Source organism: Drosophila gunungcola (genome assembly GCF_025200985.1).
Source record: "Drosophila gunungcola strain Sukarami chromosome 2R unlocalized genomic scaffold, Dgunungcola_SK_2 000013F, whole genome shotgun sequence".
NCBI lineage: Eukaryota > Metazoa > Arthropoda > Insecta > Diptera > Drosophilidae > Drosophila > Drosophila gunungcola.
This window is the reverse complement of record NW_026453171.1, coordinates 2043217-2068923: the sequence shown is the minus strand read 5'-3', so window position 1 is coordinate 2068923 and position 25707 is coordinate 2043217. Positions and strand designations below refer to the sequence as shown.

At 40.7% G+C, this 25707-nt stretch overlaps 2 protein-coding genes across 3 annotated transcripts in view; one reads left to right on the top strand and one right to left on the bottom strand.

The window, feature by feature from the left end:
* LOC128256276 (protein Shroom) overlaps positions 1-17389 on the bottom strand; it is a 46636-nt gene extending 29247 nt beyond the window's left edge. The window contains 2 exon segments of the mRNA XM_052986565.1: positions 9798-10141; positions 17267-17389. Coding sequence (XP_052842525.1) covers positions 9798-10055 — 258 coding nt within the window. The 5' untranslated portion in view covers positions 10056-10141; positions 17267-17389.
* Positions 17390-23334: 5945 nt separating this feature from the next.
* LOC128256188 (tudor domain-containing protein 5) lies at positions 23335-25696 on the top strand. Of its 2 annotated transcripts, XM_052986345.1 has the most exons (6): positions 23335-23652; positions 23715-24056; positions 24135-24695; positions 24749-24951; positions 25019-25391; positions 25451-25696. In XM_052986345.1, the coding sequence occupies exons 1-6, from the start codon at positions 23461-23463 to the stop codon at positions 25556-25558; spliced, it is 1779 nt and encodes a 592-aa protein (XP_052842305.1). In that variant the 5' UTR covers positions 23335-23460; the 3' UTR covers positions 25559-25696. The 2 variants fall into 2 exon arrangements, with proteins under 2 accessions (XP_052842305.1, XP_052842306.1); XM_052986346.1 differs by lacking the exon at positions 23715-24056.
* The last annotated feature ends 11 nt before the right edge of the window (positions 25697-25707 follow it).

The following is a 25707-nucleotide window of genomic DNA, read 5'->3' as shown; positions in this document are numbered from 1 at the left end:
AACAGTGACTTAAGTCGTTGAACTCAAAGTCATTAAATATTGTTAAAGTCTGGGACGTGAAATAAATATAAACAGGAAGTAGTCCAGTAAATACTCTTTAGAATCATTGCTTATTCATTCACAAACCGAATGAGTAACACCTTATCTTTAACTAGTGTTTGTTCCTATAATGAATGCTTTTCTTTTCACCATCACTATCAGCTGGAGCTTTATTGATTTATTGATTCATACGCTTTTCTTATAAGAGATTAATATTGTAATTATTGAATAATTGCCTAGATACCTACATTTATTTAAAATTTGGTTAAGGATAGTTTTATGTTCGCTTTCAGTTTAAAATTTGAAACTGTGATTTTATCACATCGTTAGCCCAATTAATGCGAAATCTTAAAATAGCATACTTTTACTTTTTATGACACATTTATAGCTTGTTATCAGCTCACCATAAATCAATTTAAAAGCATTCAAGCCTAGAAGGGGTGGTAGTCTTTTAATAAATCAAGTCACAGTCATTACTATTCTCGTTAACCATTTATTACCACTGTGATCACAGTTTATGAGACCCCACTCGACCACAATCACCTCCCAAAATTCGCCGCCACTCATCAACTCATCAAGTCAATTTGCTTGCCAGCCCTCGTGTCGTATACTTAATTTTTGAATGTTTGCGCCTGCGACTCTCTTAAACCAAATCGAATTGTAAATACTCGAGCATAAAGCCGAAACATATGGAGAAACAGCAAGCAGGGGAAAAATATAAGTCGACTCGAAATAAAACTAACGCTCAAAATAACGAAAACGAAACGTTACAAGACCAAGCCTTAAGCCACTTGACTGACTTGGCTTGAAGTCTCGATTGCATTGAGTTTGGGGATTGTAGAGGTTTTTTTAACGATATATAAATGTGCATAGTTATATATATATATACATATATATGCTTTTGTTGGTAGCTACGTGGGCAGCAGCTGCTGATTGTCTTTTTGACTTTGGCGCCACAAAAGCAGCTGAAATAAATCAGAAAACCATAAATGCTTAATGGCAAATACATATAATAACAATAATAATCACATGACTGACAGTTGCCGATATGCAATAGAATTGTTTTCTGGGTCAACTACTTAGGTCTGAGGTCTGTCTCTCCCTCTCCGGTTTTGGTTTGGTTTGGTTTTAGTTTTTTGATTTTTTGGTTTCTGCCTAGGGCGCATCGCCAAGAATGTTAATGGTTCCGAGCCACTCTCCGAATGTTCCCAAGAGTAGAGTCATTCATTCACTCACTCACTCACCCAGTCAGTCATTCAGGCATTCAGTCAGTCAGTCAGTCAGTCGATCGTCGTGCAGTTTCATTTCAGTTCACCTGGGTTTGGGGTTTTTTCTGCCCAATTGCCGTAATTATTTTGTCTCTCTAACACGAATTTAAATCAGCAACTGTCCCACGGGGCCCTTTACTTTGCCTTCGCTGTCTTTTGGCCCATTTTATTCCTAGAGAAACCTCTCTGGCCCAAAACCCATAATTATCGGCCACAGCTGTGTGCCCATGTGAAATTGCTCTGGATGAGCAGCTCCGGCAGCACCATAAATCAATGGCCAGGGCCAAAGTCCGGGATGGAGATGAAGCTGATGCCGAAGCTGAAGCCGAAGCCGAAGACCAAGTGGGATCCAAAGCTGGGATCCTAACTGGTGCAGTGGGTCACAGCTGGATCCGCTGGAGTGGGATTCTTAATGATCCCGTGCCACGGGCGAAATCAAACTTCCGTCCGAAAGCTCGGCGCGTGTTAAATAAATCACTTGATGAATTGTGCTAAGTGCCAGACTAGCCGCCTGCAGGAAAAGCAAAACAAATTGCCTGGGAAACTGCTGGGGAAAGGTGACCGCGGGCATCTGGGCGTATGCGTAATATTTGAAAATCCATTAAAAGTATATCAATAGAGAGGAAACCCGCCAGCGAAGCCATGGGTTAACCTAGCGGGATAATATTCACATTTTGTTTCAGAAGAAAAAAAAAAACATGCCACAAGCATTTCATTGCTTGCTTAACTCGATTTCCGTTTAGTTTAATTGTTTTTGCCATTCCATCCAAAAAAGAGATTATTATATTACAGGGGGCACTCTCTTTATATGTATACGACAATTTATCTTTCTTTAAGTTAATGGTATAGTGTTATGGAACCTTAACTAGGTCTTAAAATGATTATTGACAAAATGATAAATGGTTTATGGTTAACATTAATTTGTAGAGCTATGTACGATTCGAGTTTTATAATCAGAGGGATTTTTGTTAAATTTGGACTTATTTGAGTCTGTTTTTCATTTCTGTTATCAAAGAACACACTTCTATTAAAATAATATACTAGAAAATCATTTTAACTGCCCATTATTTTTCTTTAAAAGAAGAATTATCAATATAATAATTTTAAAATGTTATTTATTTGTATCGAAAAGCTGAATCCAACGAAGTTCTACTGTAATGCATTAGTCAGACCGCTTGGCTTGCATCCAGTTGACTTTGTTTGGAAGTATCGCTGGCTATCAACGAAACGCTTGACTCATGCCTCACAAGAAGGTCAGTTAGTCAGACTGTCAGACGTTCTCCGTTCTCCGTCGCGTGATAAGAGACAGCAACACGCCGGCTTAGAGACGAAAAAAAAAAGACGGCAACACCACCAGAGAAAGAGACACAGACAGTGGCAGAGACAAAGACAGATTGACAGCCGCCCACATGTCTCGCAAAAGATGCGGAATTTGCAGCGAGAATGCAGAGATTTTCGTGTCGCCGATTGACGTGGCTTTTATTTTGGCCACAATGATTTCGTGAGGAAAATTTGTAAATTTTTTCTGCCACAGCTATTTTGATTTGCGTTTTCCATTGTCGCTGACTTTTAATGGCCAACACGAATTTGACTCTTTCCAGCGGAGAGTCGGCCAAAGAAAAGAAATTGCAATCAAAATGCGAGCAAACGTGTCAGTTGCCAACGTGGCCAAGCTGCAGCTTCAGTTTCAGTTTCAGATTCAGCTTCAGTCTAAGCTTTAGACTCAGCTTCAACCTTTCGGCTTCAGTTTCAACTTCAACTTCAGCTTCAGCATCAGCTTGGATCGTGCTGCGATTTGGATTTGAATTTGGCAATTGGCGAGTGCACGAACGAGTCGGGGAAGCCCGCAGGCCTCGAGCATTAGAATTGAATTGCAAAAAGCCCAAAATCCCGAGTCCTGCCCGCTGAACTCCCTCCAACTTCGCTTGCGTGCTATATTGGCCATTTATCGTCAAATTAAACGCATATCGCTGTCAATCTGCGCCCAAATTGGACACAGTCACAAAACGGCAGTGCGAGCCGGGCCAAAAGTGGTTGCACATTGGGTTGAATAATAGCCAAACAAATACCGAACACAAAGCATTGTTGATTAAAGATTATTTAAGGCATTTCTTCAACAAAAAGTGGCCAAGAAAATCTTAAGTGTTTTAATACACGCACAAAACAAATAATAAGTTAGATTAGAACTCAGTCATGCTAAGAAAAGGTTTTACTAACTAAATCGGTGCTTTCGATACACCACCTATAATTTTGTCAGTCATTAGGCATAGTTTGGAAGAAAGTTTAAATAAAATATTGCAGAAATTAAACCATTTTTAATGTATATATACAATTTTTGTTTGCATAAATAAATAAATACTCAGTTGGAACCACTGTACAATGGCCGACAGCATGAATACTTATTTCGCTCGTTTCCACCGCCGCAGATTGCGTAGCTCTTGGCTTTATAAAATCAAAGTGGCAGCGAGCTCGGGAGGTCCCGGCCAGACTCACACTTTCGGGGAAAGTTGGGGAAATGCGGGGAAAGGCGAGGACGGCGATGACGCCTGGCACTTCGATTTCGACTCCTTTCGCCAGCTGTCAAGTGATCGGCCACGTCTGGCCACGGACAACTGGCCAACTGGGCAACTGGGCAACTGGCCAACTGGCTGTGAATCCCTTTAAGTGGGCCACCGATGAAAGTGAATCTGCGGTTCATTAGTAATAATTTTTGGCAGCTCGCGGTGGGTGAGTCTCATTAGTGCGAATGAGTTTATGCAATGAAGTGAAATGGATTTACTGGGGATCAGGATCCGAGGCATCCTTGACCTCAATGGACGCTTGTGGCGTTAATATTATTGACGAAACTGGCCGAGCGGCCAAGCAGCCGAGAACTGGTAATGGTCATGGCATGGCAACTGGTCAGATCCGCTGGTCTCCACTGGTATCCACTCGTCTGGTCCACTGGCATCCACATCCACTGGCGTATCGTATCGTATCCACTGGTCTGGTATGCCGACTTGGCCCCGCTTGGCATGCGGCTAGATTTATGGCCAGTGATAAGTTTCAGGCGTGCAGCAAATAAGAACGAACATGGCCAGCCGACGAACGCAACTCAACCTCAACGGGCCCGGCCAAAAAGGAGACTGCGACAAGAACAAATAAATTGCCCAGACACACGGAGGAAATTCGGTCTACATTCGATCATTTTAAGATTTCATCTAAACTAGTCATTTAATAAAGTTTTTATGGAGTTGATAAATAAATCAGAATCATTTAAGTATTTATTTTTGAATTAATGTTTATAGTAAGATTTACAGAAATCCATCTTAACTTATTGAATTCATAGGTACTCAAACTACATTTCCTTCATTAAATTTTCAGAATAAAATACAGAACCTATTTACTTTTTTAGAACCATTTTTATTCCCAGTGCAACAACCCCAACTGGTTCTCGAGATGCGGGAGAATGCCAGCTCCAGAAGGTCAGAAGAACATGTACAGATATCGCAATTTATATATGCATATATCCAGTTCGGCTTGGTTCAGTTTAGCTCAGCCAGCGGAGCGCAACCGAAAACTGTGCGGATGAAGTCAAGAGCAGACGGTAAGCTGGTTCCCATTTTGCGCTTCTTGGTCTCACTTTCACACATGTGCCAATGGAAAATATTTGCCATAATTAGCCCTGCTGCGAGACCCTTAATTAGCCAAGCCCCACTGGACTGGCCAACGAAAATAACAAAAATAAAAATCGCAGAAAAAGAGTCACCAGCACACACAGATCCAATTAGAAAGCCAAAAATCTTTCACTCGGTCACTTTCTGTTTTTCCAGCGTTGAGGATCCGATCCGATCCTCCAGCTGGCTGGAGCTGCCGGGGATGACAGCACAGAAAATCGAATTGGCAAATCATGTTTACTTTGCCCAAATTGCAACTGGATTGAAAGGGCAGCTGTCGCTCGAGTTGCGCCTCTTGACGAGCTGCTCCACTCTCGACTCGAGGCTTCTAAGTTGGCATTAAATTGCGGGGAGTTTCAGTTCGATGGCAAGAATTTCAATGGACTCCAGTCGCAGTCCCAGCCACAGACGTCGTCAGATGGCTACAATGTTTGTAGCCACTTTTGGCCAAAACGGCCGGCAGACGAATGAATCTACGGTAATGGGAACGAGTCTTTCGCCTCGCGTCTCCGTCTACGCTTCTTGCTGTTGACCTCAAAATTTTCGTGGCTCGAATGTCGCTTTGTCTGCCGTTGCTGGAGGAGAAACAAAAGTGAAATTTGTTGCTCGTGTGGGTTCAAGAACTAGCCGAAAAACAGCCAGCAGCAACTCCAGCGGAAAATGAAATCGAAGTTGGCTAGGAGAGGAGAGCAGTGCGAGATCAGAGCAGATCAGATCAGAGCAGAGCCACCGGCACCTGGCCAAATGCATTTTCACTTGGCCTGTTAATTAATTAAGGCAGTTGCTCGCTCATAAAGAAATCTTCATGCCCCATGGCCAGAAGAAGTGCATACAATAAGCCGAGTATTTCCAGGTCCGGAACAATGGATTCCGCAGCACAGCGACATAGGTGAAATTTTCCACTACATTTTTCCGGGGGCAGAATGCCAGATGAAGATGAAGGAGTGTGTGTGCACCTGTCGCAAGAGCAGCGCAATTATTTGTTATAATTTTCTTCTTATTTTTTCTGCTGAAAAAATGCAAACCATCGGCAGTACCTTGTACTAGGGAAGGAAGAAGCTGAAGCTGAAAAGCTGGCGGTTCGAGTTCAAAGACAAGCCAAAACAATTTAGCTGGAATCTGGCTAGAATTTAGCTCTGACATGCGGCATTGTTGCTGCTTTTTGTTGATGTTGCTGCTGCCAATGTTGCTGTTGCTGATGTTGCTGATGTTGCTGTTGCTGCTGCTGCTGCTGCTGCTGCTGCTGCTACTGCTGCTGCTGTTGATGTTGCTGCCGGACTGTTGGCATTAATTAATTGCAGAGCTGAGCCTATGTGGCGTGTGGTGTGTGAGAAACAAGACGAGAGTCGGGGCTGGCGGACTTAGAGAACTAATGAGCGTTAAGAGCCGAGCTCAACCTGAACTGAGCTGAGCTGAGCTTGAAGCGTTCGACAGACGTTTGAAATGAAAATGAAATAAAAGACAGTCCGAGGAAATGCCAGCGAACATCGATGGTGAGATACTCTTGGCATAATTATAATAGAATGGAAAAGTACAAAGAAGAACAGTTTTTGTTTTATTTTTAATAAAATAATTCATAATCATTTCACAAAAGATTTTCAGTTACACAAGTATCAACATTGAAATAACTGAAGACTTTTGCAGAAAAACTATAGTTTAATATCAATAAATATGAATGAATCCTTTCACAAAATTAAAATAGTCAAACAATAAGAAGGATGTACACCCGAGGGCGTCAAATATTTTTGTATAAGCGCTCTATAGGCCACTTTGAAGCTATACTTTTCTTGCAATTCCTAAAGACTTTTGTCTAGACCCAAATTTAAAGACCCCTCATACCACTTAGAGTGTTAACCATTGAGGCGTAGACCAGACCGCTTTGCCGCCCCTAATTGCACAACGCGATGGGCTAGTTCGGCTTTCCGAGAGCTCTTTTGGCGAAATATGCGATCATTTCCGCAGCTAAAAGGAAAGCTCTGCGCGGAAATGAAGCGACGATTAAGGTGCCCCACTGGCTTCAACTTGATCAGCTCACGCTTCAGTTTTAGCCCCAACAAACACTTGAACTTTACCGAGACACAAACACATAAAAGAGGTTCCAGTGCAGCGTCAAGTGATTTGGCTGATTCGACAGAAAAAATAACGTAGTAATACAAAAAAAACCAAGTAAAGCAAAACCAAAAAAAAAAAAAAAAAGAAAAAAATCTTTACATTTATAACCAAAATATTTTTCTTTAGAAATCTGCGCATTCATCTAAAGCAAAGAAGAGGCTGAAGAATAGTCAGCGACGACCTTCGTCAAGCCCATTGGATACTGCCTACTAGCCATTACCTTCTACCATCTATCCATTGCCCATTGCCCATTACCCACTTGGAGCAATACAGTTTGTTTTGTCAGAGATTCCGGCACTAACGCTGGGGCGTGGCCACAATTAATTCGATTGCAGCTATAAATAGCCCCAAAGAGATTGCAACGCCCAGCGGCGCGAGATAGGTGCGTGGAATGTGGCCTAATCGATGCAAAAATATCTGAGCCAGACCCCGAAACTAGTTCTAAGCTGTGGGACCGACGGGGCGTGGTGGTGCGACCACCATCAATGGACGGAGTACGAGCATTGGAGTACTGGAGTTAGAAGCCAACTGGAGCTGGAGTTGGAGTCTTGTCTAATAACTGGAACTAAAGCGTGCGCCTCGGCAGTAATTAGCGTTTGTGGAAGAGCTCAAAATGTATGGAAAAATTACAAAAAATAAAACGTTACAAATGCCCGAGAATAAAGCGGTTCAATAACCTGCCCGCCATCGTCCATCGATCCGCGAATCGATCCATCTATTGATCGACGCTTGGCCATTCTCTTTCGGCTTCTAAGCCAGGCCCAATGGCTATGGAAAATACATATCTCTGGCTATTTTGCAAAGCCAAGAGGAAGGCGCAGAGATGATAACAATCGGCATATAAAGATGGGGCCACAATTAAGAATGGAGATGATTAATCAAAAGCCCCCTGCAGACGGTGCTTTCGGTGATAAGGTCAATGCTGTTCCAATTCTCATCCACATTTCTCCAACTTCGCCCAGTTATCATCAACACGATCAGCTGCACTGGAAAAACAAAATGCCAACTGAACATTGTTTAAAGAGATTATAAAGATCATACGAGTACAATGTTAGGAACATCTGCTAGTTATAAAGAGGATATCAAAGAAAATTATATATTATTTAGTAAGGAAAGTAATTTAGATACAATAAATAACAACCTAATACTTCTCCTTATCAGTTGAACATCTATCAGTATTTAGTACCTACATTTTTTATAGGTGTAACATCATCTACGAGCTATGTTCTTAGCATTCTGGTCTGTTCTGTTCATAACCTCTTTTCCTCTTATTGCTCATTTCTCTTCTCTGTTTTCTCGATGCTTTGTGCCGCGCTCGGAGGCAACATTTAATTGATCGGATTCACTTTGATTGATCGGATCGTCGCTGTTGATAATGGTACCGTTAATTTGGTAAATTATTTTGCATTTTAGACGCGAACCAATCCATTTTCCAATGTGTGGCATTCACTGCCACACAGTGGAGCATCGGATGGCGGCCGGTGGGATTACACAGTGGCCCTGGCTCCAAATAATTCAGTTAAGGTTAATGGGTGACGGGGCAAATCAAACAGAATCGAACACATATGTATGTGTGTCTAATGGGAGAATGGAATCATTGGGGGCAAGTTGAAAAGAGAAGTGAAAGATCCCAAAATATTCTGGGAATTTGGCAGCCACAAAATAATCATTAAAAGTAATTATTTTATTATGTGAGGCACCACAAGATACTCGCGTTAAATAAGCGAATAACAGAGAGAAATACTCAAATAAATATGGCTAACTTTCTTTCTAAGCAAGTGAAAACATGAAACTAAAATGATTTTAAGGAATTTCATGGTAACTGGTAATATTGGAAGAAGATTGGATATATATTTTCTACTTAACAAGTGGTTAATGACTTCATGACTGCGCTTTGCAAGATATATGAGAAAAAACAAATAAACCTCTTTATTTTTAGAACCGCACCTTGAGCCACATTTCTACAGCTTCCTTATCAGTCCCCACACTTTATCTCATAAGCAGAAAAAGCACCAAAACAACATCAACTCATTCATTCATTTGGCACCGAGAAAACAACTTCACACGCAAGTCGACATTCCTACGGCTTCATTCATGGCCAGTTGTCCAATTAATAACTTGCATCCTGCGGAGGAGAAAGATGAGGAGTGGTCGGTTGATCGATCAGCGGATTCCCCTGGATGATCCCAAAAGTAAACAAAGCTCTCCAAGTGGTAAATGTACCGTTTTCAGTATATTATTTCGGGTGACTGAGTGACACAGAGTGAATGCTGCGGGGTAAATGTATATATGGGGTATATGGAGTATGGAGTATCGAAAGCGAAACTTCCCGGGTTGGGCAATGCAAATGGAGGTCAGACCCATAATTCAATTAGGAACCTGCAGTGGTCCGAAAATCGAAAATCGAATTCCCAGACCCAGACCCCAGACCTCCAGACCCACTGTGCGTGGGCTTTTTGGCTCCGATTCGTTTGTTGTTTCATTTGTTTGTTTTTTCCTTAGCCTTCACTTTTGTTTCATTTGCTGGCCGAAAGCCGAGATACGAGAGCCGAGAGCCGGGTCTTTGGGGTCTGTGAGTCAGCCAGCCAGCCCGTGCGATTGGAATTCTGCGCGCTTTTGAGGATTTATTAACAAGAATAATAAAACAAGAAGCACACAAGTCAGACGGCCAAAGAAAAGAAAATCGAAACCGGTTGTCAGAGAGAGGGACTCTGTGACTTACCTGTACAGAGCCGGCGACCGATGCGGAACTGAAGCTGGCATTGCTGTTGCTGTTGCTGTTGCTATTGCTATTGCTGTTGCCGTTGCTGTTGCTGCTGCGACTGCTAGCCCCATTACTATCCTTCAGCAGGAGCTTGGACACCACCGAAATCTTATTGTTGTTCTCCGGCTCCATTTTGGCCAAGTTTTTCTGGCCGGCCGCCTTGGGATCACTCAGATCCGAACCGTTTCCGTTCTCCTTGTGGTTGCGCATTTTCATTTAGTTTTTCTTTCGGTTGCTTTTACGATCGCTTGCTGTGATTAGAGCTGCCGGATTTTCATTTCAATCTCATCTTTTGGCCACCTCTGAGAAGGGTCAGACAGACAAGGTTTATGAAATTGATTGTATAAAAAAGTTATTTGGGTTTATAGTTATTTCAAGCACGTTAAGTATAATAGTCTTTTACTGAAACTATGGTTTTATATGTTTTTTAAGAACTGTTATTTATTTTTGCTCTGCTGACCGGTTAATGGAACTTCGTTAAAAAAAATAAACTTTTTAGATCAGGAACTGTTTTTAAGTTTTTCTCCCCCATCTTTTCTGCTGATGTGATTTTGCGATTCATTTCAATCTCATTTTCGGTCACCTTTTGACAAGCCAAGACAAGAGTTATGATGTAAGCGAAAAATACACGAAATTATATGTGTTAAATTATTTTAATTTGGTCTGGCGACATTTTTTGTGGTGACTGTTGGTGTTGTGGCCGCTTTGCACTTTTATTTCTGTTATCGGGTCCGGTCCGCAACTCGCATCTTTGGAATGCAGTGCAGCCAAACCAGTAAGACGAATCCACATAGACGCCGACCGACAGAGATGGGGATATCGCAAAAGAAAGAGACAGATAGACAGAGGTAGGGAGGAAAACTGAATCGATTTCTGTTGACTGCGTCCGTAAATATTTGTTGAGTTATTTGGGTTTTTGTGTAATAAGTTGAGCGTATTATGTGTGTGGTAAAAATACGAAAAAAAGAGAAATAAATATAAAAAAGTGAACCAGGTTTACATAACATTGACCCACGAGGACGCGAGTTGGGAAGAGACGATACGAGACGAGACGAATATGCAGTGAGGCGACGCTGAGGGGTCTAAGCCAATAAACAAGTTTTTGTTGTGCATTTTCAAATGCGATTTGGCGACTGCATTTCGTTTCGGTTGGACAGCATATAGCAAACGGCCCACGCAGTTGGCTCTTTGAAATGTCATCGTTTTCTGTATGGTTTCCATGCAAATTGATGTCCATTAAAGCCGCTGTTGCAGCTGCCACTTCTGGCCCGTAAACTTCGAGTGTTTAATGCATAATTATGAGCTGCTGCGCCGGCCCAAAGAACTGGAACTGGAATTGGAACTGCAGAGGCTTCGACTTCGGCTTCGGCTTCATCGACTTGTGTTCCTACTTCGACTGGCAGGCAACTCCTAGGCTAAAACTGGATTCTGCCAGGCTGTTGACAAACCCAGACACAAATCGAAGTCGAAGGTACACTGGCCGAAAGAAAATCCTTCCAATACAAGGAATCAATTACTTTAGGTTTCCATTTTAGTTAGCCATCCCAAAACATGACAAAGCATTTAAAAAGGTAAAGCCTAAGTCTAAAACATGACAAAGCATTTCAAAAGTGAAATTTTAAATCATGATTTTACTAGTTATTTCTATAAAGAAAAGAAGTTTCTTCTAGTTCTCATACACGTTTTTGGTAAAATTATATTATGGTTTCATATTTGACTCAGTTAAAATATACATTATAGACCAGTTGCAAAGATTATGTTTTTGACTTGTTTATGTATGTTCCTGAACTTGCATTTAATTTATCCATTTAAATTTTAAATTTTTTTTCAAAAAAAATTTTTTTTTATATTTAAACATTTGTTTTTGGAATGTAATATTCTTTGAAACTTAGACCAACAATTTTGTTATTGTTGAAACTAGAAACTACATATATCTGATTCCTTTTTGATTTTTTCTCTGTGTAGAAGCAGAAGACCTAGGCCCTGGCAAGAAGCCCCCAAAGAAGAAGCCTGTTTTTGGGATATGGGGCAAAGTACGTGGTAGATAAATCTGCTTGCTGCAGCTTCAGGAGTGCAATGACACTGCTCCATGCACTTTCATGCCCCCTAGACTCCCGACTTTCGAGTGGGAAAGCTTTCCAGCTAATCACCAATTTGTTAATTATGGCCTTGGGTAGAATTCAACTTCTCCGCTTCTCGCAAGCTATTTTCGATTTCGGTCAGGTCCGAAACTCTTGTCGACAACTCAACTCTCTGATTGCTGTTGAAGTGGCTTTTCGATTTTCTGCACCGAAATTAGACACTTTTGCTGGCCACAAAAATTCCACGTTAAAATGCAAAATGACAACAAAAAATAATGCGGAAAACATGCAAAATCAGAGTGGCGCCATCGAAATGAGCACACACACCCCAGCCCCAGAGATTGCAGTCCCAATACCAAGTGCTAGTCGTTTCCCAGTTCCAATTCCAGTTAGCAGCTCCCAGTTCGAGTCCCCAGAACGGGTTTTTATTGCCCAGCCAATCGATGGCGGGGTCACAAATGGCTAAAACCCCGCCAAAGCGAAACACATTGATCTCTATTAACAATATAATGTTCGGTATATCCAGGGAGATATGCTCATCGAAAACAGCATATTAAATACGGTTTCAACATCTTCCTATTGACTGCTGATATCTTAATCTCCGCAACGAGAATCTCTTCAAAGGGACAATAAATCACGGAGATATTGTTTTGGCAACCTTCGGTTCTTTTCTTGAACTGTGACCCCTGTTTCCACTTCAGCAAGCCAAGTGTTTGCCTATCAGCTTAAAAGTATCTGCCAAATATTACCCGCAGCGTTGGTGGTCATATTCCGAAAAAGAGTGTTCCGAGATTGAGATGCCCGGATACCTGATAGCCGCATGCAAAGAGGGCCCAAAGGTCGTCGTAAATCTGAGTCTTACTCTGTAGTGTAGTGTCAGCTACTAACAAGCGTAACAAAGCAGCAACAAAGATGAATGGAAATTGTTACCTGCCCGGTTATGTGTTATGATTATGTACCTGGGCGGAGGTGTTGGCAAGGCTGCCGTTGGTTTGGTGGCTTTAACAGCCACTCACTTGGAAAAATCCTAAAGAGAATATCACCAATGTGCTTACAATTACCACCTCAATTTGTACCATTAATGTTCTTATTCAGAAAAAATACCAACAAATTTAAAACTTTTGAAAACGAAATCCCAATGAAATTTTATAATTGTTATGGATATGATATACAAAAACAATATTTATACGAAAATTGGGAAAATATCTTAAGATATGTTCGTTGAAAAGAGAACATACTTGAATTTAAGCAGTAATACATTTTATACTTTTTATAATGTGTTTGATTTTTCCCTGTGCACTCTCAAGATTGCCGACACATTATAATTTTTGTCAATTCTCACACAACTACCTGCTGCAGAAATATTCACACAAAAGGTGAAGATCGCGAGGCATTTACACTAGGCCCAAAGTAAAAGAATGGGAAGATGGGGACGGGGACGGGGAACGAAAGCAGACGCATAAATTTACAATTAAATGTAATTCGTTCGTTGGATTTCCGCAAAAAAGGGCCTGGCAACATTGGCAATTGCAACCTGCAGCAAGTTCAACGCTTTCTTTAGTGCTCCGCCGCGCTTGGCTTGCAGCAAATAACACAAAAAGATGGAAAAATAAAATGGAAAAAAATATTCCCAAGCCGCGCTTCTTGGTAGTTGCAAATGAAAACACCCACACACCGATAAACCCTCGCGAAAAATCCCATGCAGAGTGAAAGAGGCAGCAGGAACCCCGAAGAAAGAAAGAGACAGCGCAGATTTGAAACTCATTCTTTGAGCTCGCCAGCGGCATTTGTTTATGATCCTGTCAACTACCTAAGCAGATCCTGTGAGCCCGTCAATTGTTCCATTTTTACTTCCGTCGGATCAAAGATCTCGGATCTCGGATCCCAGAGCCCACAACCCTGATCCCAGATCACAATCTCGCAGCAGGATGCTACATCGCTTGTTTGCCCGGGGAAGTTGTAATTGGTTTGGTAAATTGCGAAGGTCGTTGGCTTCGGAAACAAGGTCGTACTATTCGCTTATCACTTCCACAGCTGAGATGCTGGCCCAAGGTGGAAAGTATCTGCTATATGGAGGCAGATACAGACCCAAGTACATACCAGTTGTACGGGGAACAAATATTTGCTTAGCGAATTCCGCACTCTTTTCAGTGCAAATTTAAATTGTAAAAATTCAAAAACCCCCGGAAAAAAAGGAGAAAAGCTTTGGCTTTTAAAATAGAATAGACTAAGAACTACAACTGTTTTATTTTTGGGCATTTGGTTAAAGCATTTACTGAAACAAACCAAGCAAAATAAATAAAATAAAGCCGAAAATTAATCCCACGAAGACTTTATTGCATTAGCTTTTTAAGCTTAAACACTTTACAAACAAAAGTTATAATTTCAGAAATTAACCATGGAAAAATATACCGAAAACTCCTCGATAACTTTTGAAAATCCCCTTAAACATGCCTGCAATCTTAGAAAGTTTGATCGGTTCTTCAACAACTGTATTTGCTTTTACCTTTGGTAAATCTTTTCCTGCTTCGCATCCCGTTCTATCTCAAATAACGATGAAATGGCAATTTCTTGGGAAGTTATTTTTTAAGCTTGTTGAGTTCTTCTGGTGGTGTTCTCCCCTATATCAATGCTAGTATTTATTTACTTAGCTGGGCCTTTGCGAGACAAGTGTGAGGCAAGAGGAAGCCAATTTTTTTTGCGCAACTTGGAAAACCACTTTGCATGTTGTTTCCCGAAATTTCAGCTTATTATATGAGGAATTTACAACTTAACCGAACGAGGGAGCTCAGATCTGAACCCGAATTCTCGGCGAGTGATGTTTCATAGGGTTTCTGTTTCTGTTTCGGTTACAGTTCCACTGATGTTTGCACTACTTAGTTGTGACAGATAAGATTATAATTAGTCTTAGCCTGCCAAGCCGGCAACAGTGCCCGATAAGATAAAACTCTCCATGGAAAGAGGCAGCAGGAAAAAAAGAAACGCAACCGGGTTGCCAATGAAGTTGACAACTTGAAAAGGCTGGGAATGAAAAGTAGATAGAAAAGCCAGTCGTCAAATACGGCAAGGTCGTCTCGCAGCGCATTCCACGGATGTTTGCCTTCCTAATTAAATAGATCATCGGCAAGCCAATTGGTGCTCGACAACACATCTTTATAATTTAATCAATCTTTCAACGGCAGGCACACACATAAAAGACCGAGAGACAAAACAAATTTTACGCATTTCGAAATGAGTTCAAAACACCCAAAAAGCCAAATGGTCGTCACTGAATGCCGCCGAGTGTATTGAACTCAGTTTGCTCCACCTCCACCTTTACCACCATTTCCACCTACCTACCTTCCTGACTACACGGTGAAAAAAACTACATTTGTTTACTTTTGCTCTTTGATATTAATTGGCGTGTATTAGAAAACTAACAGGGACAATTACCTTATTTGTTTTTTATTTCCTTTTATAGTTTTATAAAAAATAAACTTGAACGAATAATTTTATCAAATGGAAATATCCTTATTTAATGTATGGTTAATATTATTCTGCCTGTGTAGCAAACCCCCAACCCTCCCACAAATCGCTAGCAAGTTGAGCAAACAAGTTTGCTTTGAAGTTCTTGAGTAGTTTTTGATGTTGATGCTATGGGATCCCCCCATGCCGACTCCTGCCGTCGCGACAGTTGATAAGTCGTAATATGGAAACGACATGGAAACCCTACGCGTGCTCCGAGTTCCCGAGTTCCTTCCCCTCGGGATCCGCCCATTCTCCCATTAACGCCCACTTTCCCTGAATTGCAGTGCAGAACTGTCACCTGGCCGGGGGGATTTGAATTATTATTTCTGCCTCCCCTGCTCTTTATCATCCGTTATCGCTGGCAGAATCAGACTCGGAATTCTTTAGCACTCGAGAATTTGTTTTCTTCTAGCATTGTTGTCTATGCAAATTTTTCCACTGCCCCGGGGACTTAGCATCGGTTATTGTTTAGGCCAAACCAGGCCAATCTTTGCATTTGATTTATATTGAATTTCTTTTTTATAAAAGTAGATCGATTAAACGGTAGTCTTATTACTGGGGAAATTGTTTTTATTTTATGTAAACAAGGCGATAAAAGAAAATATTTTCAACAGCAATTTATTAAAACTCAACATATCTATGAGGTCCATAAACTACAATTATATTTTAATATGCCATTCAATTTTAATATAAGAATACAATTTTATTCATAGCACTAACATTTTGTTATTCACTAATGCACTAGTTTAGTTTCTATATTACTAACCCAATTGTATCCATTTTCCTTTAGTTGACTCTACCTGCCTTATCATCTTTTCTATTGCATTAGTGTTTTTTTAACCTTCTTTGTTCCGAGTTCTAATACTCCTTTATCAAGTCTAGAAGAAAACACCCTCAGTTTTAAGTTCTGTCTATCTTTTTTGGTTCATTAAGCTTATGTAACTTCTTCGGAGGTCTCACGAACCACAATTTCAAACCCAGTTCAAAGATACACTTGCTTTACGAATTAAGTTTCTTACCGCAAATGTATTTTTGTAGTGAGTATCGAAAACAATCCAAAACACGTACTGCCCGACTCATATTTGTATAGCGGAGGTAAGTGGGATATTTCTAAGCCAGGTTTTATGGTTAAAGGTGAAGAAATGGAAACGAGATCGGAATGGTTTCGTCTTTGAAACTGACCCAGCTATATTTGCAGCTGCTCTTCAGCTCCACCTCGTCCATATCCCTGTCTCTTTCTGTCGGTCTTTCTTCCCGACTCTTTCTCCGACTCCCCACATGCCGAAGAAAATAAAGAAGCAGAAGTTTTGAAGCGCGGAAAATGGCAAGCGCCAAAAACTGGTTGGAAAAATCGCTGATGTTGGGGGGAAAACTTGTTGGTGCAGCCACGAAAAAAAAAACTAAGAAGACGCAGAAGAATACGATGAAGATACAGAAGAGGGAGAATCTGAAACTTTTTGCCACCCGCCTAAAAGGCAAAAGCAGCCACAACACCCAACCTTTCATATTTTAAAAGAACTATTTTTTAGGCGGAAGAATTCTTCAAGCCTCGAAGGTTGATCTTTGTACACGGTTTTGTTTTTTGTTTATGTTTGCTAAATTTTGTAATTTTTCAGGCGCATTTTTACACGACACCTTTTGTTTTTGTCGCTTTTTTATGCCGTTTCGTGCTTTTTGCCACTAATTGTTGTTGTTTCTTAGGTTTTTTGTGACTTCTCTCTTGCTCTTTTATACACGAGCTTGAGAGCTGATTAAACTTATTCACAGCGATTTCATTGAGTAGAAACTGCATTTAATTTTGTTGTGCATTTTTGCTTGCTTAATTTTTGGTTAACTCACAAGCTAGCACTCACACACGCGGCACATAGGTACACGAACACACGGACACGAGCCCAGAATCGCGGGGCATGCAACGCTCTGAGTTTCCTTGGGTTTTCTGCTTTTCCTAACGAACTGCACGCTACGAGAGCCAAAATAAGACTGAAACTCGCGATCAGGCCAAGCAAAGCTCGTGTGCTGTGCCACATGCCTCTCCAATCGCACTTGTGCTCTTTCTCCTTCTGGCTCTCTGACTCGGATTGCGAAAATGCCTCTTTACATATAGTCGATAATACTTACGCCACGCACAAGAAATACCCTTTAATATTTCGGTTTTCCAGGGGCTTGCTCACATTCTTAACAAACCCATTTTTATAAAGTCTTTTAAATTAGACTATAAGATTAAGCCTTTATGTTTAGTGGTGGAACTACCATTTAAAACTATCGTTCCATGTTATTTTTCATTTTCTCACGGTAAGATACACTTAACAACTTAACTAAAAACAAAGTTATAACATTTAACTGGTTTATTTAGAGGAGGAAAAGGCTTACTAACTACTTATTTAGTTGTTATTTTTTTATTTTATATTTTTTGCCATTTGTTACAAACTTCTGCAATAGCTTAATATACCCAGTTTCCAACGGCTAAGCCACGTTAACAGCCAGCTGGAAATCAGTCTATCAGAGAGCATTACCTGTGGTTTTCCAGTATGTGTGAGTGAAAGAGAGAGCGAGTGCCCAAGACCCAGTGGTAAATTTAGTGCTAAATAATGGGGGTTAGAGCCTCTTATCAAGCAGAGCCAAAGCAAACAGGTATATTTGTATTTCGTATTGAAAGTCACTTATCTCAGTGGGAGAGTCGGCTCTCTTTTCGGTCAGAACCTGTTGCCGCTGTCCAGTTCTGGATTGTGGAAGCGTGAGAGGGTAGAGCGGGCAGCGGGCAGCGGGCAGCGGAACTGGAAGGCCCGAAGAGAGAGTCAAAGAAGCGAGCCAAGAACCTGTTGCGGCAAAATGGCCTGCAACTTAGCCAAAAACTGAAAAAGAAGAACTAAAAAACTGAACCCGAAAAAGAAAACAAAGGGAATAAGAAGATCGTGTGGCAAGACGGGCAGCCAAAAGAGCCAGCGAATGAGGAAAGTAAGGGAAAACGGCTGATAAGCAAGGCCGTTGGGTCCAGTCCACCAGAGATCCGGGCATCTTCAGAATTGAGGAGTCCGATTTCGAATCGGATTCTGATTCTGATTCACTCAAAGTTGATTTATGTTCTGTTTGCACTTTTCATTTTCAGCGCAAGTTGATTTTAATTAAGAGTGTGTGCTCTCAGGAGAACCAGAGGAGGAAACAGGCGACCCAAGACCACCAACGATGTCGGGGCTCTGAACTTGAACTCCTTACCAAAAAAAAAAACCTTTAAACAATACGCTGGATTTCTTTGAAAACTGCACGTTTTGGTCTGCAGCTAACAGGAATATTTATTGCTTTTCTAATTCGTGAAACACTAAAACAGAGTGTTTTACATTAACTAACGGTTAAATTTGATTTATTATAGTTCTGAATGGTTTTTGCCGGAAATAAAGAAAAACAAATTTGTTTGCCATTGTTTTGGAATTATATATTAAAATAATTTTATTTTCAATATTTAATGAACTAGGAAATGCATTTTAAATTAATGCTTGGGGAATTTTTTCTCATTAAACCACCAGCAAAAATTCGCAACTGCACATAAAAATATAAAATTTGGCAATAAAAACATATTGTTCATATCACATTAGGTCATTCGCTATAAATACTATTAGTACAGTTTTGAAAACATATTAACCAGGGTTCGCACATATCGGTAAAGTTCAAAGAAATGGTTCTAAGAAAAATATACAGAAAACCTTTTTAAAATAAAATTGCCGATTATGTATAGTTTTTAGAGGCTCCCCAAGCTAATAATTAAATACCGCGATAAAGACGTATCTCGGGGAAGGAATTTTTAAAAAAGAATGTAACTACATCTTAGAATATATCAATACTGCATTACAAAAATGTGTACGATACAAATACGATACAATATGTTATGTTGTAAAATAAGTTAGGAAATGAAAATACACAAAACAGGAAAGTTACATATCTTGAGAACGGAATAAAAACTAGGAAGTATAAATGCCAAACAAAATTGTAATAGGAAGTTACAATTAGAACGGCTTTAGGTGCTTTTGAGAAAAGAATCTAATTAAATTCGAACTTGAACCCTTTGGCCCAAATCAAATTAGGTTTCAATCATTTTATCGGGCATGACCAAACCGTTAAATCGAAAGCTCTCGCATATCGCACGCAAACCAGGTGTTAATGAGGCATTTTGTTTCTGCTTTGGCTAATTTATTGTTTACGGCCGTGCTAAGAGAGTGGCGCAGATTTAACGGTACAAGCGAAAGGTTGGCCCAAACATGCAAATATCAGTTTGCAAGAATCCCGAGCCCAGAACAAAGCCCAATCAATGGCTATGGTTTAACAACGGTGTTTATTTCCACACAGATCATAGATCTTCAGCCTTTGTGTTTATTTCCGATTGGTTCATTGAACGATTTTAGACGATCTGTTTTGGGATCTGACTCTGACCCATCTGCAATGGCAGGGTACCAGCATTCCCAATCTGAGGTTCGCACCTCCAGTCGTCATTCCCAATTAATCATCGCTTTGGCTTGTTGATCCAATCGCGTTTGCTTTGCAAAAGACACAAGACAGTTACAAACTGGGAAAGTGGAAGGGAGAGGGAGCGAAAACACGTTTATGGAGGGGGTGTACACGGAAAAAAGTTGCGGTTTGACACTAAATATAAATAAAGTAGATATGCACGATGAGTAATCACCGCCTTCCTTTACGAGAATCAAAAGTTTATGTGTTTTAAATAAAATTGACATATAAGGTGTTGTCTTTATAAGCCTCACAACATTGTAACACTATTAAATGAATTAAAGTTTCTTTTAAGTACAAATTAAATAAGTCTAAAAATAAAAACAAATATACACACGATAAGAAATTCACTTTTCTATATCCTAAATAAAAGTTGCTCATAACTTAAATGTTGTTTTGCAATATAGTTGCTTGCGTCATAGATTTCGACAAAACATAAGAAGAGGCACTACATTTCTCTCGGTGCATTCAATAGGGAAGCTTGGAATGTGCCGCGACTATCAATCAATCTGCGCTTGCCCCTTGCCGGCCTCTACCAAATTCGGTCTATTGTCCGGCAACTGTTACCAAATCCGTAGACCGGCTTGACTTTCCATAGGAAAAGCCCCAGAAATCACCCGAAGGTTATCGGTTGGTTGTCCGGAATCCGATTCCGATTCCGTCGCCAGGTCTGCGATCTGTTTAAGCATTCAGGTGTGCGGAACGTGTGTGGAACACTCCCTCATCGGACGGGGACCCAGATCTCGATATAGCGATATCGCACTGGAGACCCATTTAACGTGGGAAACAGCAACCTCCAAACACCAGGGCCCTTTTGCGAAAAATGAAATGAAAAACACAAAATGTTCAACTAGGAGCGGGCCCCAAATGCGAGTTGCATTTCAATTTCAGTGAGACGATGACGACGTCATCAGCTTTTCTGCTCCATATGGCAGCAAATTTGCATTCAGCCATATGTGGTTTTTTTTCTGGCCGAAACGAACACGGTGAAGGGGGAAGGGGGAAGGGGAAGGGGGTGTAGCGCATTTTTAATGTCAAGCAACTGGCCGGCATGCCAAAGGTATTATGACATACATTTCAATTCAATTTTTAGATAAAGATGCGGCTGCAGTTCGTTTTTCTTTCGCTCTTCAAATGTGTATATTTTTTGAAAAAATGCAACAAAGACTGACTGTGGACCGCGGACGGTGGACGGTGGACGGTGGACGACATTTGTGTGGCCGGGCCACTGAAGTTCCGCCATTGGCGATGATGTAAACATCAAAAACAGATACAGTCTCCCGACCCATTTGTATATTTTTGACTACAGTAAAAGATAGATAAATGGGGTACTGGGAGACTGTGGATATACCAGGAACTCAATTAATTTTTTTAATTTAATATGCATTTAAATAACACATTTTTTCACTAGACCTTTAATACTATTTTCTTTCGCACAAAATATTTGGATCTTATTTCTTATCTCAAGCTTAGTTCAAATATATTTTGACTTAAATCAAAAATAATCACTTTAGACAAACATATGTTTATCTTTCCATCTTGGTCACACTATACTTAAATATACATTTGTTTTTTTAAGGCTTAGAAATGCCTTCAAAGCCGATTCAAAAAACGTATGGCTTACAATAAAATAATAATTATAATTATAAATAATATTGATATTTTAACATATATTGTATTGATTAGATATTTATGATATCAGAAAAGGTTTGGAATCAATAAAATAAATGGGCACTAAGTATGGTATAGCAATTGCTAATATTTTATGGCACCGTTTAGACCAGTATTTTGCTCTTGGCCAATGACAACTGTGCCGTTGTGCCTGGGGAGCTTGGGCCAAGATCTTCAGATCGGATCGAACCAGCGGCCGTCCTATAACCCGGCGGCATTTGCTGCGGGCCATGCTTCGGATTGTCAGCTAGTCAGTTGGCCAGTCAGTCAGTCAGTTGACCAGTCTTTCAGCCATTCAGTCAGTCAGTCAGTCAGTCAGCCAGTTCGTCTAATTGGATTTGCGCGCTTGTGCGTAACTATAAATCACACACGAACACAGGCAAAGACGGAGCCGTGGAGCAGGGACAACCGGTTTGATTGCCAAGTCACCCGCTCATAGCCAACTGCAGAGATCTCATCGAGCTTTTTTCCTCCTCAACTATTTGTAAAGTGACCAAAACGGTAACAACAAAAACCACAAAAACTCTCTTATCGTTGTTGTTGTTGTTCCAGTTCTTGTTTTTCCATAAACAATATAAAGAATATAATTATGCTGCTGCATAAAACCCAAACGTATCAGCTTACGCAACCCGGCGAATGTGGAAGAGGGGCTTGTAAAATTTACATGGCACAAGGCCCCTTTGCCGGTCGTGTGAAAATTATTAATGGAGCCACTGTCTCCGACAAGTTCATGTGTCATGTGTGGAAAGTGTCTGGTATAAAACTACCTTCTCGGAAAAACTCCATTTCTTGGGCGGGTTTAGTTAGTTTAGTTTTGATTTATCAGCCCACCGCCCAAGTTGTAAGCGGATGTTGTAACACCGCGCAATTGCAAATCTAAATGGCCAAGTTCTAGCTAAAAAGTTGTAGAAAACTATGGAAATTACGACTCAAAGATTAACTCAACCCGATCCCAAAAAACAAGTCATTTGCTGGTGGTCTTCCATCAAGCCCCACATGTGACTTGAACTTACGCTGAACTTGTAGCTTCCTACGGCTACTTGAGTTTCACAAGGAAGGACGTCTGTCGGGGGTATTGAATTACAGTAAGCCAAAAAAATCAACCCAAACGAAAACCAACACCGCCATATGGTGCAACCGGTTTTAAAAGTGGCGCCAAATCGTCAACTGTAAATATTAATTATCTGGCAGCACTAACCAATCAGTAGCCAAAGTGTCTAGGGAATTTCTTTTAAATGTTAACTCTATTTTTCTAATTTTCTCAGACAGAAATGTATTTATTAGTTTGTGTTTTACTTTTTTAAAATCCTTTGCAATAATATAAGCTTAAAGGTTTTTAAAATAGGCGCCAAACCTCAACTTATATATTACGGAATTCTGGCAGCACCGTCCTATCGATAATCTTAAACGATATTTGCTATAAATGCCATACAACTATAAACTGTAAACGATACTTGTACAGCCATAAAATATCGCCGGGGATAATTTAAAGCTGGCATTGCTTAACTTTTATGTTATATTAGAACATAAAGATTATAGAATTATAAAAACATCAGGTAGCTCAAAAAATTAGCAGAACACACATTTAACTGTCGTTTGAAATATAATTTTATAGTTTTAATGTGATATTTTGCAATGAGATAAAAAGTTATTATTGGATAAAAGTTATTGTAAAGAATACAAATTATAAGAAAGAGGCAGAATCTATACGTTATCGATATTTTTACTTTATTTATACATGGCAACTCTAGTTTACAGTTAGCCAAATATTCTAATTCGAAGCGGCGGCGCTTTTTGCGTATTATTTTGTGAAATTTCTATTGAACAAGAACTTTTTAACTTCAATTAACCGACATTTAGTCAGCATGGAAGATCTTGGAGTGTTGAGCCTGGTGAAGAAGGTGGTGCACTCGCTGGTGGTGTCCTCACCCGGAAAAATGACGATAGAACAGCTGATGCGCGATTACAGGAGTGAAGAGGGATGCAATGTGCCCTACAGCAAGCTGGGATTCGGGGACATAGAATCCTTCCTCCGCTCGATTCCGGATACAGTCAGGGTATGTGTCCCCTTGATTCAAATTAATATTAAATATTAATATTAGGTAATACCCATTACCAGGTGATGGGCCACGGACCCATGGCCTTTGTAAGTGCGGTGACCACTAAGAACTCGGCGCACATTCAGCAACTTGTGCAATGCCAAAAGAAGCCCAGCCACAAGTCCAGAAATCGACCCAGCCACAAACCAAAGTATATCTACGCCTCGGAGCGTTCCGATTTGATCTTCATAAACGAAAGTATCCAGAGTTTGAATGCCAGAAGAATGCCGAAAAAAAGATATCAGCAGCCCAACAACATCAACATGCCCGTTTCGTATCCCAACTATAACAGACTAATGCATCCCGCTCATACCCCTATTGTATACCCCAATATCAACGCCATGATTTGCGCCGGACAGCAGGTGCTCCTTAATTACTTCCAGCAGCAGTATTATTATTATTACCTTCAGTGGCTGATTAATTCATATCCTTGTCCCCAGAACACTCTTAAACCGCAACCGCAACCACAACCGCAGAGTTTCCCGAAGATCCTACCAAAACTTATGGAGTTGAAATTAAGCAAACCCGACCAGTTGAATGTTCAAAACTTCCCGAAACCTATGCCTCTAAAAGAGCAAAATCGTCAAAAACAGGTCAATTCAACACCCAAGACTTCCACTAATACTGAGCTGGAAAATCCGCAAAATAAATTAGAGAAAGATGAAACCAAGGAAATGGAGGAAGCCTTTAAGAATCTAACTGTGGATGTTGCTTCCGCCACTGGTTACCAAGACAAATTCGAATACGAAGTATTTGACTCTGATGAGGAGCAATTTGCACTGGATCCCTTCAGCTCTGGAGAAGAAGACCACGCGCCCCAAACTGTCGCTGCAAATGGAGATTCATTGGAGGAAGATTTGGCAGTGATGCTCGAACTGGAGCCAGTCTCCCAACCTGAGCCTGAGTTAATATCCAAGCCTCAGGGATTCGAAGAGTCCTTCTTTGATCATGAGTCCTCCGATGACGGGGACGAGGAAAACGCCATTCCAGCCTATGCTGTGGTATGGATAACTACTTATAATCAACGAATGTTAGTCAAATTTATCACCTTCAGGACAATCGAGTTCTAAGCCTTGACTATCCTATGGATTCGGTTCGATTTGATTTTAAGCTTCCTGCTCGCGACATTAAGGCTGTTGTCCAGTTGGAGCAGCGCATGGAGGTGCAGTTGGTGAAGGTTGACAATCCGCACAGCTTCAACTTTTGGATATATAACGAAGAGTATGATGACTACAAGGCTTTGTCCTCCAATATGCAGTAAGCTACACGATTCTATACATGTTATAATTTTAATTTTATAATCCTATTTAATTTCTCCTTGTAGAATGTTTTATGAAAGTCGTGACTCGGACAAGTACATAATGCCGCTGTGCTTGATAACCACGGATCATCTTTGTGTGGTGCGCTCCAACAACACGGGTGTGTGGGAAAGGGCCCAAGTTGTGAGGCACCGTCCCAATAATATCAGAAAGACCATCGAGGTGGAGCTGATCGACACCGGCGTCATAATGTGTGTAAGCCACAAAGACGTCAAGTTTCTGCTGAAGGAGTTTGCCATGCTGCCGGCGCAGTGTTTGGCCGGTCGATTGGCCTTCATAACTCAGTGGAAGAGTCCGGCCTGGAGCGCAGAAGCTGTTAACTTCTTCTATAGGATGGTTTCCTATCGCACCCTTTATGCCAAGGTCGAGGCTATCGAAGTAAGTCTAAAGATAAATACCAGGTACAGGGAAACGTATTAACCATCTTGTTTTTTCAGGACAACACCGCCTACCTGGTGCTGGTGGATCCGAGCACCAAAGCGCCCGCGAACCTGAATAAGTTGCTTATCGACTCCGGTTGGGTTCGTCGCTGCATCTCAGCTTAAATATATATCAATATTTCATACATCAGCAATTATTCTTTTATAGGGTTAAATATTAATATTAAGTAATAGCTAAACTCTAAGGTATCGGCATGAAAGGCCAAATTGACATTTTTGTGTTTCCAAATAGGACTTTAATAAAACTCGTTAAC